Raw genomic sequence first — 17,487 nt, 5'->3', positions numbered from 1 at the left:
CCCATTCTTTCTGAAAGACAAAAAAAAATTGACAAGTCTCAGGAATTAAGGTGGAAACAGAGCCTCACAGAATCATTCTCCCCTAAATTTTACCACTGATGTTTTTTTCATGTATCATTACTCTCCTTTTAAAGTCTTTGCCACTTTGATTGCTGCATCCCATGTTAAATATTTTCCCTTTGTTGTAAGTTCTTGTGTGGCTTACTCTACTACCAATAGCGTATTCAAGTTCTTGCTTTGAAACTATAACTAATACCATTCAAGGCCTATACCATGTTTATATTAACTCTTTGATTCCTCAAAAAAATAATAATAGAAGCAAAAAATATGTTATGGCTGTTCACTGCAGCTAGGTTTGAAGTTTGCAGTAAAACATACCTAGAATTCTTGGGTTAATGTCTTTGTATTTATATTCTCCTAACAGAATTTACAATTCTGAGAACATGACATTAGATGTATTATAAATATTGTATGCCCCTCATAGAATCATAGAATTGTAAGGGTAAGAAGGGATCTCTGGAGATCATCGAGTCCAACTTCCTGCAAAAGCAGGTTCTCTACAATAGGTCACACATGAAAACATCCAGAAGGGTCTTAAATTTCTCTAGAGAAGTAGACTCAAAAACCTCTCTGGTCAGCTTGTTCCAGTGCTCTGTAACCCTCCCATTAAGGAAGTTTTTTCTCATGTTCTAGTCTGTGCCCATTGCCCCTTATTCTATCATTGGGTAATACTGAAAAGAACCTGACTCCATACATTTGATTCCCACACTTCAGATATTCACAGACATTGACAAGATCCCCTCTCAGACTTCTCATCTCCAGACTGAACAGTCCCAGATCTCAGCCTTTCCTTGTGTGGGAGGTTCTCCAGGCCCCTCATCATCTCAACTGGACCCTTTACAGTAGGTCCCTCTCTTTCCTTTACTGAAGAATCCAGAACTGGACACAGTGTTCCAGAAGTGGCCTCACCAGGGCAGGGCAGAGGGGGAGGATCACCTCCCTCAACCTGCTGGCCATGCTCTTTTTTGGTATCCCCAGGACACCACCAGTCACCTCAGTCACGAGGGCATACTGCTTTCTCATGGCCATCCTGTTGCCCACCAAGACACTCAGGTCCTTCTCTCCAGAGCTCCTCTCCAGCAGGTCAGCCCCTAATCTGCACTGATGCATGCAGTTATTCCTCCCCAGCTATAGGACTCAACACTTGCTCTTGGTGAACTTCATCAAATTCCTCTCCACCCATCTCCCCACCTTGTCCAGGTCCCACTGAATGCAGTACAGCTTTCTGGTATATCAGTCACCTCACATCATCAGCAAACTTGCCAAGGGTGGACTCTATCCCATCATTTAGGTCACTGGTGAAAAGGCTGAATAAGACCAGATCCAGCACCAACATCTAGGGAACACTGCTAGCTATAGGCCTTCAACTGGACTCTGCTAGTCAGCCTGTTCTCAGTCCAGTTCACTGTCCACTCATCTATCCAACACTTCCTAAACTTACCTACAAGGATGTTTTAGGAGAATAGTGTCAAACACCTTGCTTAAGTCAAGATAGACAACATTCTCTACTCTCTCTCCATCTACCCAGCCTGTGATGACATCATAGTAAGCTACCAGATTTACTGAGCATAATTTTTCATTTGACAGAGCTTGAGTACTCCTGACGACCTTCTTCTCTTCCAATTGCTTGGAGATGATATCCAGAATAAGCTGTTCTATCCCCTTCTCAGAGACAGAGGTGAAACTGGCTGGCGTTCCCCTGCTCCTCCTTGCTGTCCTTTTTGAAGACTAGTGACATCGGTATTCCTCCTCTCCTTAGGCATCTCTCCCATTCTCAAAGATGTTTCAAAGATGAGTGGGTGCCCCAAAGAGTGGGCAGTCACTTCTGCCAGCTCTCTCAGCATTTGTGGCTACATCCAACCAGGGCCCTTGGATTTGTGTGAGTCCAATTTGACTAGAAGGTCTCTAACTAGATCTTCTTTGATCAAGGGAAGTCTCCAGACTCTCTCTTTCATCTTCAAGGATTGTGATCCCCAAGGAGCAGTCTTAGCAGTAAAGTTTAAAGTAAAGAATGTGTTCAGTATCTCTGCCTATTCAGCGTCATCCATTCCCAGGGTACCCACTCCACCCAGCAGCAGACCCAGATTTTCTGTAGTCTTCCTTTTTGCTATTGAGATACTTAAAAAAGCCTTTATTGTCCTTGACCTCCCTTACCAGATTTAATTCTAAGTTGGCCTTAGCTTTCCTTTTGGCATCTCTGCACGCCCTGACAAGATCCCTATATTTCTCCCAAGTGAATAGATCCCTTTTCCACACTTCCTAGACATTCTTCTTCCATTTGAGTTTCATGAAATGAATCCCCACCCCAATGTAAATTCGTTATATGCCGTCAGATTCCCTAGAGATAAATCTGCAGGAGACACCTGAACTACACAGGGCATCTTCACCATTTTGCCTGTGACACAGACATACAGAAGAGAAAAGTACTCATGTAGAGAATATATGGAATTTTCCCTTCCTACACAGTGACCTATACCCAGTAATAGCTCCCAACTTGAGTTCAAATGCCTTTGCTTTCCCTGCCATTGCACTAGACCACACTTACTCTCTTCTTTGCATCTTCTGCCGGTCCAAATTAATCTCTAATTTCTTGCAATCAATAAGGTAATTTTAAAGCCTGGAGTTCAAAGTGCCTCTTGTTTCTTTTCTTACACCTATTTTGAAATCAGATGAAAGATGTGGTATGGCAGAATACCTCTTTGAACTCACTGTGGTAAGGGGAATTCCACATCTCTCAAATCTCAGCTGACTGTTTTGTTTGAGGAAGAAACATTCACTGGTGATATAGAATCATAGAATCACAAGGTTGGAAATGACCCTGCCACCACAAGCTACTAAACCGTATCTCGCAGCTCCTCATCCAGACGCCATGTCAGACCTTTACTCCCCAAGTTCCTCAGTCCCCAAATCGGTAAGTACAAACATGTCCACTATCTTGTACCACCTAACTACAATTTGCATTGTGCATCTTCAGAGTCAACTCCTCAGTATAGTCAACAGATTGGAATGGATTTAACAGAAGAGAAAAAACATGACAATAGCTTTGAGATATCGAAGTGAGAAAGAAGTAGTCGTCATGATTAGAGGAGAAGGCTCTTAGGAGACCTGACAGCAGCCTTTCAATGTCTAAAAGGGGGCTGTAAGAAGGGGACAGAGTCTTTAGCAGGGTCTGCTGTGATAGGACAAGGGAACATGGTTTCAAAATAAAAGAGGAGAAATTCAGCTTGGATATAAGGAAAAAGTCTTTACAGTTAGGGTAATGAGGCTCTGGCACAGGTTGTCCAGAGAGGCGGTGTCTCTGAAGACAATCAAGGTCAGGCTGGATGGGACTCTGAGTACCTGGTGTAGCTTTGGGTGTCCCTGTTCTTTGCAGGGGAGCTGGACCAGATGGCCTTTAAGAGTTCCTCCCAATTCAAATGATTTATGATTATCAGCACTTTCTTTGTGCCTCAGCACTTAATGTGTATATTTTATTCTCTGTGTACTGAAACAAACTCTTTGCTTGAATGTTTAGCAAGGAGAGATGCAAAAATAGGGAAAGAATAAAGAAGATTAAAAAAAAAAAGCAAAAAAGGAAGAGAGAAGAAAATGGAAACAAAAGGAAAAGTGCAAATGTGTAAAGAAATTACAGACATTAAAATAGCATAAAGTGGCAAGAAACAGTGCAAGAAATTAGTAAGAACATGAAAGGCATCAAAAGAATGAAAAAAATGCAAGATGTGAGCAGATGTAAAAAGAACAGAAAATACACGAAAATAAAATGACAATGAAAAAATTGATACCAAAGAAAAAATGAGGAAAATGAAAGAGTTAAATACTGAAGAAAAAGAAGGGAATAGAACTAAAAGACATTTGAAGCAAAGATGGAAATGGGAAGGGAGAAGCCTGAAAAGCATTGAAATTGGAATCTGAAAGCAAAGCAAACACCTGAAAAGCATTGAAAATAAAGAGGGGAAAGGAGGAGAAAGACACAGGAAGCACTGAATGGGGGAAAGGATGTAAAAAGCATTAGAAAGAAGAGGAAAGCAGAGAAAATCAGTGAAAGTAAAGGGAGAAAAGGAAGTGGGAGAGAGAAAGAAAAACAGAAGCAGAAAAGATAGGCAGTGAAAACAGGCCAAAAACAGTGAAAAATAATGAAGAGGAAAAAAAACCCACAACCTGAAAGGCTGAGAAAAGAATGGAAACCTAAAAGAATGGAAAGCTAAAGTGGGAAAGAGAATGGAGAGCACCAAAAAGAAAAGAAGGGGAGCCTGAAAATCTTGAGAGGAAGTCAAGGGAGGAAAAAGTAAGGAGACGGAGGGAATGGTGAGGCAGGGAGCAGAGGCCTGAAAGCATTTAGAACAAATGGGACAGGTGGAGCAAAGCAAGTAGGGAATGCACAGCAGGAAATTGAAGTGGAAAAGGCAGTAAAAATAGGGAAATAATAGAACCAAAAGAAATCCACCAGAAAAAACAACCAACAACCAGAAATACAGGAAAAGTAAGAGGAGCAGCAGGGGAAAGACAGAAAAAAAGTGGGGATAAAATCAGGATAAAAATTAAAAGGTGGGAAAAAGGAAAAACAAAAAAGTGAGAAGGGCACAAATGGGATGGGAATGAGGAGATGGAAGTTAGGGAGAGGGAGCAAAGGCCATACAGTTTCTGAAAAGGGAAATTGAATACATTTTTTACTGAAAATAAAATGAGAGATTTTAAAATGATTTTAGTCAAAATCAGTATGCTTACTAATCTGAAATATCTCTGACCAAAAATTCTAACATTCCCCATAAACAAGCTCTGCATGTGACGTCTTTGATATTCAAAGCTCAGACCCCAGAGAGATTTCTGAATCTGTTTGCTGAGGTCAGTGAGGTTCGATCAGGACACAAACCTTGCTAGCGCTGCTATTTTAAAGTGACTTCAATTTGCACAATTGATTGCAGCTCTCATATTTCTGCTTTTTGCATTTCTTTTGCTTACAGAGGTCTCTTCACAAACACATAGAAAAGTATTAACTCAATGTACTGATTTTCTTAATTTTGAAACCGCCTACACAGAGCAAGTATGTTATTCCAGTACAGAACAAATTCATGGATAGCAATTTCCTTGGGACAAATGCTAAATTAGTGAGGGAAAACAAAACAAAACAAAACAAAACAGTGTTAAAGTTACTTCATTAAGAAGGGCCAGCATTTTATACAGCCTGGAGACCAATTCAGGTGACAATAAAAACACCTCAGTGCTCTGGCAAGGCAAAGCAAGAAGGAATCCCAAAGGTATTGATACGTGCTGGCCCTGAATTGGGAAAGACAAGAGGTGGGACTGAAGCTTTTGAACACCACATTCCTTCTGCTTTTTGTTGACTGTAAGGGCTCTGAGTAACATTTTCTTCGGGTGCATAATATGAAAGAGTTTGTTGCAGTGAAAACGTAGAACAGTTCAGGGTATCTCCGTTCAGGACTAGGCTTTCTTCCCGCCTGTAAAATACTCTTTATCATCATCCTTGCAGTCTCAAAAAGATTAACTTCATCTATCAACTGTTGGCATTTTATACTGGGAAGCACATTGTGCTGAATAATCCACAGGGTGGCAGGAAAGCGTCCACGAAAGAGGCACAGAAACACAGCAGGAGGTGGTGTGGAAGAAACCATTTCTACTGGTAAGAGATCCTCAGAAAGAATCTGGGTGGGGAGGTTTTCTGCTTGACATTTGCAATTCGTTGCTTTAGGACAAACTCACTCCATTCTGTCATTCCTTATTTTCCCATCACTATCCAATCTGTTATCTTTTGGTGGTCAACAGCTCACATTAAACTTTCCTCACCCTTTCGTTAACTTTTTAGAGACTACTCTGTGGATTTCCTTGAAGCCAATTTTCTTTTCATATGCACTACAGAAAGACAGCTCAGCATTAGCAAAGCCAGAACTTCTTATGCAATATCCAAAAAGAAAGCTACCAAGCCATGTCTTCAAAATTATGTTACTTCCATACATCTTCCTCGGGTAGTAAGAACTGGCTGACACTGTGCAGAAAAATTAAAGGGAAAACATGATGCAGATGTGTTAAGACAACAAGCGTGTCTGACAAAAACACTGCAACTTTCAACACCTTTAACAAAATAAAATGAAGCAATCATTTAGACTCAGACTGTTTTGTTTTCCAGGAGGAATAAACCTATTCATCTCTTGTTACATTGGCAAACCAGTACCTTTCCAGCAACTTTCCACCATGGACTCCAGAAGGTGAATGTAGCAACAAAGAATCCAAATGGCTGATGTACTGAAGAAAGCATAGTATGTGTTATAAAAAGCGTTCATACTGGAGATCAGTACATTTCTGAGAGGCTGCAGCACTGCCTGAAGTACACACGACAGCTCCACAAGGTTTGCCTGTTTGCACGCAAAATAACATTTTTGCTTTCTGTTAACTGAGCAGTTTTAAATTAAGCTTGACATCTAAGAGGCCATGCTCTAAAAAAATATAATGCCCTTACAACTGAAATATATGCCAAGATGTCACAACAACTGCATTCCACACTGGAGTTTGCAACAGGGAGAAGCAGGAATTCCTGTCAAAGCTGTTCCTATGACATACTTAGACTCAGAGCTGGACAATGACTTACCAAAGATGAGAAGTGCCTCTTGTGAAGATATACAAGAAAGATAGAAGGAGATTCCAGTGTACTACAGAAGTTTAATTGCATTGCCTTTTTTACCTAAAGCCACATTACATTCTGTCATCCAGAAAATATGATGTATGTGTGGGTTTTTCTTCACTGGCTCTACTGAAATTCAGACCAACTTGTTTTGGGACATATCTGCTCTTTGGGGTTCTTTAAAATGCCAGATTGTTCAATACACTCTTCCTGAAAAGACTTAAGACATTTTTACAATAATGGTATTTGTCTTAGCAGTATTACTAGCCCTAATTTTCACCCCCTCCATCCCCCCTCCCCCCCCCTCCCCCCCCCCCCCAAAAAAAACCCAAAACCTTTTATTAAACCAAAAATACTGGGGCCCTATTCCGTGCATGCTATTTTCACATCTGAGGTTTGCAGCTTTGCACTGTGACACTGTTTATCACTATTCAGTTGTGATGCTTTGCCCTGTTCTGAGAAAAATTACTCATCATGAAACAGAAGACGTCCTGCTTTCAGAATAAGAGTCACTGTGAATCCAGCTTACAAACACCTTTAGGACATAAAAATGAATATTAAGAGATCCTGTGCCCTTTTTACTCCAAGGCAACATTTTAATTTTTTTCTTAAGGATGTCTTTGGGGGCTCTCACTTTCACTCTCACCCTTCAAGATTTAATACAGTCACTCAACAACATACACTGCTTAACTGCTTTTTTTCTCCTACAGTTCTAGAACTCTTTAAATTCTAGCACGGTCTGCTTCTTGTAAGGTCTCACTCAGCTCTGCTTTCAGCCCATTTTAAATGTATGTCTCAGCCTTAGCTAGTAAATAGATGAAAATATCGCTAAATGCCTACATGTTGACAATCCACTTTTTTCCATGACTGCTGCTTCTGCTGATCTGTTCAGTCCAATGTATTCTCATTTGCTCTGCTGTCAAAAACTAAAATCTCCTTCTTCAATTTAGACTTTCTTAATTGCAACGAACTCATCTCATCTTACATTTCTGCTCCCTTGCAAAATTGCAACTTAATTATAGTTTGGCTTCAAATCTACCTTGAAATAAATGCATACCTACATCCTGGACTTTTCTCACTTTAATTACGGGAATCCATCTTCTTGTGAAAAATGTATTATCCATTCAAAGTAGAAGTTTTAATCTTCATTCAACGTGGCCATGAAGTTCTTCATTTAGGTTCCATCGTAGGCTCTCTTCGGACCAGGACCATATAGGATATAATCTCAGTCTCACTTCGTGTCCCCACCATTCCGCTTTAGCTAAGGGCATTTCTCATTCTTCCCTGTGGTGTTATTCATCTTGTTTAGATTCCCTTCCAGAGAACAACCTTCAATTCCAACCCCTATCCTCTACTAAATCAAATCCCTGCCAAAGACTCAATTTCACTCTATTATCTCTGAACACTGATTGATGTGATTAAATTCTTCCCTTCAGCTGAGGTGCCTCAAGTGCACAATTTTAATGACCACTTTTGTCTGGCTCATGAAATATATTACATTCTTGTATCAAGGACTGTCACAGTGACTGTTTTGTGATTGAACTCTGTAATGCTCTGTAACATCTAGCATAAAACATGATAAACAACAGAAACTGCATATCCTCTCAGGTCTAGGCAGGTCGCATCTATATTTGATAAGGCTAATATGGAGAACTGTTGAAATAGAAACAAGGCATCTTAATCCACAGGAAACAAATAGTTAAGCTATCACTGTGAGGCGGAGAAATAAATCCTGATTTCAAACCTTTCAACAAGAAGTTACTCCTACAGAATGCAGAAAAAGAAAATCCAGGGACATACAACAGGAAACTGCAATTTGGCAAGGCATCTTTCTTTGCTTGACAGGCATAGGACGTAGCAAAATTCTAATACCCACTCTTCTAAATAAAAATGTATCACTTGCCACAGTCATGCTGCATCACATACAAACTATCCTCATGAGATCAATGCTCAGGAATAACTCTACTTTCTAGTCAGTTACTCGTGCTATTTTGACTGGAAAGATGCTTTCATACTAGTCAGAAATTCCATACAACAACCTTATTGAAATATACTTGATCTATAAATCAGCACAGAATGCATTAAACACCCTGTGTCAAAAAGTTATGGATTTAGATTATTTCCTCATTATAAAAAGGGATGCTTCTGATTGGTTTTGACAAGAATTATCTTCAAAGGCATTTAAGATTTTTCAAGAATAAAATATAAGCTTATTGATGGTTTAATAAAAACGATGGCAGAATGATAAACAATGAATACAAGTCACATCTATAGGTGAATCCAACCCTTCCGTAAACCAGTCCCATTCAGACATCTTTATACTTACAGGATGGAAGACTACATCCTGGAAGAGCAGCAGTTCTGAAAAGGACTTAGGAACCATGATGGATAATCAACTAAATTTACAATCTTTTAATGCAAATAACTGAGACTGAAAGATTTAAAAATGCAATCCTTGGAGGTATAAACAAACAAGCAAAGATATAAACTGAAAGGTTCAAGAATGTACCTGCACATACTACACGCACACAGCAATACCGAAATTACTACCAGAATGCTGTATGCAGTTCTCATGTCCACACTTCAGAATGGATTTTAAAACATCTGAATTTTCAGAAGAGCCGTAAAAGCTTTACAGTTAGAGATTTCATCTACATAGATTATTAAAGTTAACATATTTTTTTTAATGTGAATAAAGTGTAAGAGTTTAAAACTAGAGTAGTTATTAGTTGTTCTAATAGGCAGCTAGCTACGTGGTGGCCAGCAGCTGTAACTAAACAGTTCTAAAACCGAAGGAGGACTAAGAGAGTATGGAAAATGAACTAGCTGAATCGCTCGAGAGACATGGAGAAATCCTCACACTTGCAGAACCTACATGAAAACTGGTGTTTTTTTGTTTTGCTTTTTAAAGTATGTTCTACTGCACCCAGAAGATACAGGCTCCATGATGCAGAAATAAGTAGATTGAATCCTAGGGATAATGGCATGCCAGTCAGAATATTTCATTACCATGGTCACTTCTGGCCTTAAAATCAGCTAGTTTTGTATTAGGTAGAAAGCTGCAGTGCATATAAGAACATTCAGACTAACAGATGATAATATAAACAACTCAAACTACAAATACAGTCAAACAGAATCAAGCAGAGCTGTGTTCATACATCATTGTTTTGTATACCTTGCTGTTTCAATTAAAAACTCAAAATTATCCATTATGCCTCCAACTTTTACTTTCATATTTTTAAGTCTGTTTCAATGTATCTGATATTTACATATTATAGTATAATCATACCTACCATACCATGGCTTGGAGTAGGTTAATTGCATAGGAAGATTTACTATGTTTACATTTTTTTTTTCTTAAATTACTCTTTTTTTTTTCCTTTTTTTTTTTTTTTTTTTTTGTTTTTTTGTTTTTTTTTTCAAAAAGCACAGTAAAGAGTCTGAGGACAAATTATTCAACTGTTTATCATACATAAGACTGCATGACTATAATACAAAGGGCTTGTCTTTTTCATTTAACGTTACAATATACACAGCAAGTCCGGACTAGATCTTACAATCTGAACACAGGTATTTAACCTTTTCCATGCTGTTTATGTTTACAATGCACAGAAGTCCTGTAACCAAACTGTGTAGTAAAGCACACAAAACTGGACTGTAACATAACACAGTATGCAGAAGCACTGGATTTTGTGGTTTCTTCTTTATGTAGGTGTTGTTGGTTTTTTTTAACTGCTTCGTTTTTTGGCGCTTGCTAAGGTGTGGCAACCCGTGCACACAAAAATACCCAGATTTCATATTACCCTTATATTCCTAGACAGCAGTAAGTACTGGATTCCTTTTTATATTGCTGAACTCAGCATCCTGTTTTTAAGGTGACAGCCTTCCAATTCCTGTAAACTTCTCTGAATCACTGAGTTTAAGAAGAAAAGAAAGAAATCAGGAAAAAAACAACCCACTTTCATCCACAGGGTTGACATGTCAATAGAAAAGAAATATGGATCACTTGTTAAAAAAGTCATGATTTACAAAAAGAAAAAAAAAGGTAATCCCAAGTATTCATTCTCATGAACGTGGTGTTCAGCTGCTCTGCTGCCACTGTAAGTAGAAAAAAGTCCACCTTTCAAGTCTGAAAAAAAAAATGACTTAGCCACGTGGAATTGACCAGTATGGACTCTAGAATTTCTGCTGAATTGACTTTTAAAAGGGCTTGCTGGCAGAGGTAGATCACTGCTTCTGTAATATTCAGTGGGCAAACAGTGTTAATCTGGGATGGGCAATCACTGAATCACTCTTATTCTTTCAGATGTTTTTCACCGAGCTTTTACTTCTAATATAAATAAATCTCTGACCGGGCCCATAAATTTTGCAACTGCCAAGCTGACTGTGTTATATTAAGGCAGCATTACCCAAAAATTAGGCACCTGTTAAATACAGCCTGCTAACCTCAGGTCTCATGTGAGTGTTTTGCTTTACTCAGACTATTATTTTGGACCTGTTCATGCGATCAAGGTCTTGCCTTCAAGTTTACAATTATGTTAATAAGGAATACAAGAGTCAAACTGCTGGCTTCATAGCTTCTGGATCTAGTGTCCCTTTTACCTTCAGAAGCCTGAACACATTTATAACGTAACAGATGTTATAGTCTTGAAGTAGATGTCACTCTATTATGTTCAGTACACAGATTGCTGTAAATGTATTGGCTATGAATTCAACAACAGTTCCAGTTTTGTTTAAGCAATAGTACAGCCATAATTCTCAACTGACATTTAAAAATGGTCTAGTTACACCTTGTGTCAAAGTGCAGAACTGCTACATTATTGGTTACAGACATCTATGTGCTATAAAAACAGCTTTGGTACAATAAATTATCAAAAAAGAAAATAAATTTTTGTAAAATTCACAGCATAATTGTGAGGCAAAAAAGCAGTCACATAAAATTCTGCATTTTTAAAAATGTTCAGGATGAACAGAAGACGTCTTTGTGCAGAAGTAATGGTGGAGAAACCACGTGCCAAGAAAAAGCAAAAGAAAAAAGTAAAAAGCGGGAAGGGACACAGTTGTAGCTATTTCCATCAAACGCAAACCACTACTCCTGTGACCTTCAACCAATAAGGAAGTCAACTTTATGACACACGCAAAGTGACCTTGCAATACCTTACAATAAGTGGGTCACAAAAGTCTATTTTAAAAGAAAGGCCTCTTGAATTACCCATTCTCTGTGTTTTCAGCATTAAGGACCGTCTGCAAAAGCATGTCCAAAAGTGATTGCATCTGAAATGGTAGGCTCTTCTAACTTAAGAGTCCAAATCCATAAGGCCAAAGGTTATCCCAAAGACCACCACTTAGACCTCCCCACGACTGGCCAGGACCGACCCGTTGATTGCTTCTCAGTGCACCTTAGTTATGAAACCAGTCATATTTCAACACTAACTCACTGTGGTCTCCAAAATATGAGACACACACAATCCCATTACAATTGCTGCTTTGATCCTCAGTAGATTCAGATAAGGAGAGTTCTGATCACCGCCACTGATCATGCTTAATGTGCCTTACAAACTCCATTACAACCGTCCCTTTTTACAACTGAAGAGTATATATTTGTGTAATCTGAAGGTCCCTCTTTCTTACAGTACTGCATTTCTGTGCCCGTGTTTGTTTGGGGAACTAAAAAAAAAATATATATTACTCACTCCTCTCCCACCCAAAAATTTCAAAGGGCCTTTTTGTAAATCATGTGCAATGCCGTTAAAAATAAACTAGTTTGCAACTACAGCTAACATCTGAACAATAATTCCTGTTGAATGAGACTGAAAAAAAAAAAAAAAAAAAAAAGAAAAAAAATCTCTTTCTCTCCTCCCTCCCACCCCCCCAAGAAGAAAGCAAACTATGACTAGGTTGTGGCAAGTTAAGATGGGGGAAGCAAAAGGTGAACACTACTATGCTATCTGTTAAGGTGGGTCCGGACATGGCTCTTAAAAAAAAAACAAAACAAACCAAAAAAAAACTTCATTGTCCCTTTGCAATCTTTTCAAGTCTAAAAAAATAGTCAGCTTTGCCCTCCTGTAGCGGTTCAGTGAGTTTATCTCCTTCTGATTCAAGCAGCTTTGCACTTTGTTTTTGGAAAAACACCACTTCTATAAAAACACACAAGAAACAAACTTAGTTTCAGTTTAGTCACGAGCTAGCCACAGGACTTTGCTGAACACAAACTCCTGTCATGGGAGACTCTTCTCTATCAATCCCTTGCCTCATTGCAAGGTGTCCTTCAGTCATGTAATGAGCAGGACCTGTATTAGCAGAAAACTGGTACGTTGGATGTCCAGCTATGCCAGTTTCTTGGCGCGGATTAGAGTAGACTGTTAAATTCATGTCCATAGCTCCGTTTTGTCCAAAGTCCAAGGTGTTAGCAGCCACGGGGCGGTTCTGATAGGCCTGATTGCCTTGGTTACCAGTAGAGGAGGAAGATGTAGAGGAAGAAGTAGTTGAGGAAGACAGGGATGTCATGGAGTGGTGACTGTGGCCCACCTCCATAGAATCCTGGGTGGAGGAGCTGTTTGTTGGAGAATTGTAGACCCTTGGCCTGGTCCGGCTACCCAAGGCTTGCTGTCCATGATGATGGTGGTGGTGGTGGTGGTGATGGTGGTGGTGAGAGCTATTTCCGTGATGATGATGTAATGCATTCTGTTGTTGAGGGGTTACATGGAAGGTGGTTTCTTGAACTGGATGGTTTTCAACAGTGACCTGTGTAGGAGCTTCAGTGGCTGTCCAACCAATTGGAGGAGGAAACTGTTGTCGAACCTATGTTAACAGAAAAAACAAATAGTAAAATGATGAATCACTTCTAATACACATTTCTAAATATAACTTAAGAAAGCTACATTTGCATTCTGAACTTTTTTTTCATACAAGCAACAGAAGTACGTCCAACACATACATGACCTTACTGCCAAACTAAAGTAAGCCAGATCTAGAAACACATCAATTTGTTGAATGAATTAAACTGCCTACTTGGGAGAAAAAGAAACTTTCAGCTGCAACAAAGTATGTATGATCTTTTATGGTTTCCACTGGCTACTCCAGGAACTGCAGCAGAACTTCTGATCCACACTTGGTGCATACCTTGCCCTCCTCTACTCAGACCTTGGCATCAGCAGAGCTGTTTCTTTCTACGCTTACTCATTCCTTTCTCCCAGCTGCTGCTGTACAGTCTTTTTTCCCCTTTCTTGAATCTGCTATCACAGCAGTGCAACCACAGTGTCACTTGTTGGCTTAGTTCTAGCCAGTAGCAGGTCCCTTTTTGAGCCAGAAGGAGCCTGCTCTTATCTAACTTGGGTCAGCACCTGAATTTTTCTCAGAGGACACCTCTGCCTCCCTCCTCCACTAATGACATGACTCCTTGCCATGTAAACTTAATAAAATTAGTTTCAGGGATTTAATTCTCTCAGAAAAAAATATATTTATCAAATAGACAAAAGCTATACTTCAGCATACCTGCGGGCTGTGTGTTTCACAGTCCATAGCTTGAACAGCAGCAGTGAAGTGTCCACCACTATGTCGATGCTGGTGTGTGGGGTCTGACCGTGCCCTTCCACTGTTGCTTGTTCCAGAAGATCCACCTATAAAAATCATAGCAACACAAGAGAGAAAATTTACAGTAAGCTGTAAACAATGACAGCATAAAGATTTAAATTGATTCAAAATAAAAAATACAGGACGTATGATAATCACTCACAGTTGTGTAAATCTACTTAATTTTTTTTTATTAAAGCGGTTTCCTGTTCTAGATAATAAATAAATGCTTTTGATGACTATGACTGACATAAATTTTTCTGAATTACAACAGTGATACAACATTTCTCTGAGAAAGTCTCACAGAATCACAGAATGGCCAGGGTTGGAAGGGACCTCAAGGATCATGAAGCTCCAAAGCCCCTCCCACAGGCAGGGCCACCAACCTCCACATTTAATACTAGACCAGGCTGCCCAGGGCCCCATCCAACCTGGCCTTGAACACCTCCAGAGATGGGGCATCCACAACCTCTCTGGGCAGCCTGTTCCAGCACCTCACCACTCTCTCTGTAAACAACTTCCCCCTGACATCGAAACTAAGTCTTCCCTCCCTCAACTTAAAACTATTTCCTCTTGTCCTGCTGTTATCTACCCTTGTAAAGAGTTGACTCCCCTTCTGTTTATAGACTCCCTTTAGGTATACTGAAAGGCTGCAATGAGGTTACCCCGCAGTCTTCTTTGCTCCAGGCTGAACAAGCCCATATAAAAATCTTCTTTGACATCACTCAGAAATACAATTCTCTTTTCCATTAATGAGAAAAACCTCACCTGAGCTTGAAGATGTACTAGAGGTGGTTCCTGAAGACTGTGACTGCTCCATGGCAGGACTCGTAGACACACTGTTGCTTGTGTTGGTACCTTCGTCTGCTGTTTTCTTAAAGAAACTATGCTGTAGGGCATAATAAGGTTGAATTCGTGTCTTAGGGTCATAATCAAGCATCCTTAAGATGAGGTCTTTGAACTTCAAGTAGTCAGCTACAGTGTGACCCGATTCCCCAGCACGACGTCCACCTGGTCCTCCTGTTTCAACTCCTAGTATATTGTGAAGTTTACGAGTTGCAGGTGGTTTGTATTCCTGTTGGAAAACCAAGTCACATATATTAAGCCGCTTCCATTCATAGTTTAATTTTGTCATACAATAAGTCAGTCAAATCAAAGTAAGAAACTATTCAGTACTATGTAAATTGTCACTTAATCACCCTGTCTTATGACACAGAACAATGATAATAAACAATAAAGCTATGTTTTTGGTAAGATAATGTAAAACGAAGTAACATATCACCATTTCTTTTTTATTATTATTTTTATTTAGGGACATTCCGTATTTTCATCCTGATTATGTAACTTACCCTTTTTCCATCTTTGGTCTTCTTCAAGTTCCAAGTGCCATCTGGCAACTTCTCAAAGAACTTTCTTGCTTTTGGTGCTTGGTCAAGGATATGGGCAGGCGGTATCCCCAAAACTTCCACTATTTTATTCATTTGATCCACCTGTTCCACACGAAAAATATTCATGAATAATATGAGACACACAGCTGAGCAATGCAGTAAGAGTCCAATACTCTACATAATCACATGGAAAGCAAATGTTAACTACCTATAGACATTAAGTTGTGAATTAATTGCAAGTTTAAGAAAAATCCAACATTAACTAACCAAATTAGCTAATAAGGAACAGGGAAGGGGAGAGTACCCAGAAACAGAACATTATTACCAGGTGAGTTAGAGTTCTAACAAAAGGCATTGCTGTCATTGATGTTTTCTGATTTTATAATTATTAGTATTTCCTAGTTTATGTATGAAAATAAAACAGATTAATATCACAGTGAGAATGAACAACAACAACAACAACAAAATCAAATCATGTGTACTGTATAACAGCCGCATACCTCATTTGCCCCACTGAAAAGAGGCTCTCCAGTGTGCATCTCAACTAAAATACACCCAAGGGACCACATATCAATTGCAAGATCATAAGGCATTCCCAGTAGCACCTCTGGTGATCGATAGAAACGACTCTGGATATATTGGTATATCTGAAATAAAACCATTTAAAATAATACACAGCATTCAAAGAGTGCTATTATGATTCTGTATTACAAAATGGAATTACCATAGATCACACTTTCACAGTAGGGAAAGCAAAGACAAGGTTTCAGTGATACTAAAGCTACACCGTAAATTTACAAAAATATTAAAATGCTAATTCTTAAGAAAATACTAACTCTTGCTTACAAAAAAAAAGGGCAGATTCACTCATGATGACATTTTACGCTTTACCGTTGACGAGGGTAATCTCATGCAACTACAGTTAATTATGCAATAAAATTTTGGTCTGGTAACATCAAGAAAAAAACTATTCTATGAGCCACACGAGAATTACATAGCATTTCTGACAAAACCTATGGTTTAAAAGAAAAATGAATAAATAAATAAAAAGTCACAGTTTTGATGTGATGAAATTAGACAAAATTACCAGGTGATTCCACATGAAAAAAAAAGCTACTTCCCTACATCCTCTACTATCCTGCTCATTTCACAAGACAGAAAATTCTATACAGGAAAGATTTTTAACAGCTCAGTATCAAAGAACAACAGGACACAAATACAATTTTTTTTTTAATATGATTAATATTATAGGTTTATCCAAATCTAAAGAAAGCAATGTGCCCCTTTGCCCTAGAAAAGCTCTGCATGTGTCTTTACTCATATTTATACCACCACTATGGAATAAGAAGATAATAAAAAAGCATACTTAAGAGCAGAAAGCACTGCAGACTTCTACAATCAAGTGCTGATGCATTATGCATTATAAAAATATAACCAAGGAGAAAAAAAAAAGATGGAGTGTTTATCTACTATGGCATTACAATGGCTATCTAAAGCTCTTCTCAGAGAGTGATCAGACCCTGGAATGGCTGCCCAGGGAGGTGGTGAAGTCGCCATCCCTGGCAGTGTTCAAGAGGTGTCTGGATGAGGAGCTACGAGATGTAGTTTAGTGCTTGTGGTAGCAATGGTAATGGGAGGGTAGTTGGAATAGATGATCTTGCAGGTCATTTCCAACCTTGTGATTCTATGATTCTATAATTCTCCTAAGGCCTGCCAATGTCCAACACCCTATTCAATAATTAATTACTACTTCAATCATCATTTCTAAAATTTAAATTAGCTATCAAGTATTATGACTTACAAATATTACGTTTATTGCGTGTACCCAACAAC

General features: G+C 38.9%; 1 protein-coding gene across 1 annotated transcript in view; it reads right to left on the bottom strand.

The window, feature by feature from the left end:
* Window positions 1–10,133: 10,133 nt before the first annotated feature.
* The window catches only part of DYRK1A (dual specificity tyrosine phosphorylation regulated kinase 1A), an 85,049-nt gene continuing 77,695 nt past the window's right edge, over window positions 10,134–17,487 (bottom strand). The window contains exons 8-12 of the mRNA XM_048934028.1: window positions 16,155–16,301; window positions 15,616–15,756; window positions 15,035–15,341; window positions 14,189–14,313; window positions 10,134–13,495 (exon numbers count right to left, since the gene is read on the bottom strand). Coding sequence (XP_048789985.1) covers window positions 12,872–13,495; window positions 14,189–14,313; window positions 15,035–15,341; window positions 15,616–15,756; window positions 16,155–16,301 — 1,344 coding nt within the window. The 3' untranslated portion in view covers window positions 10,134–12,871. The remainder of the gene's footprint in view (window positions 13,496–14,188; window positions 14,314–15,034; window positions 15,342–15,615; window positions 15,757–16,154; window positions 16,302–17,487) is intronic.

Source organism: Lagopus muta, chromosome 1, assembly GCF_023343835.1.
Source record: "Lagopus muta isolate bLagMut1 chromosome 1, bLagMut1 primary, whole genome shotgun sequence".
Taxonomy (NCBI): Eukaryota; Metazoa; Chordata; class Aves; order Galliformes; family Phasianidae; genus Lagopus; species Lagopus muta.
The sequence above is the reverse complement of the archived record's forward strand: the minus strand, read 5'-3'. Positions and strand labels throughout refer to the sequence as shown.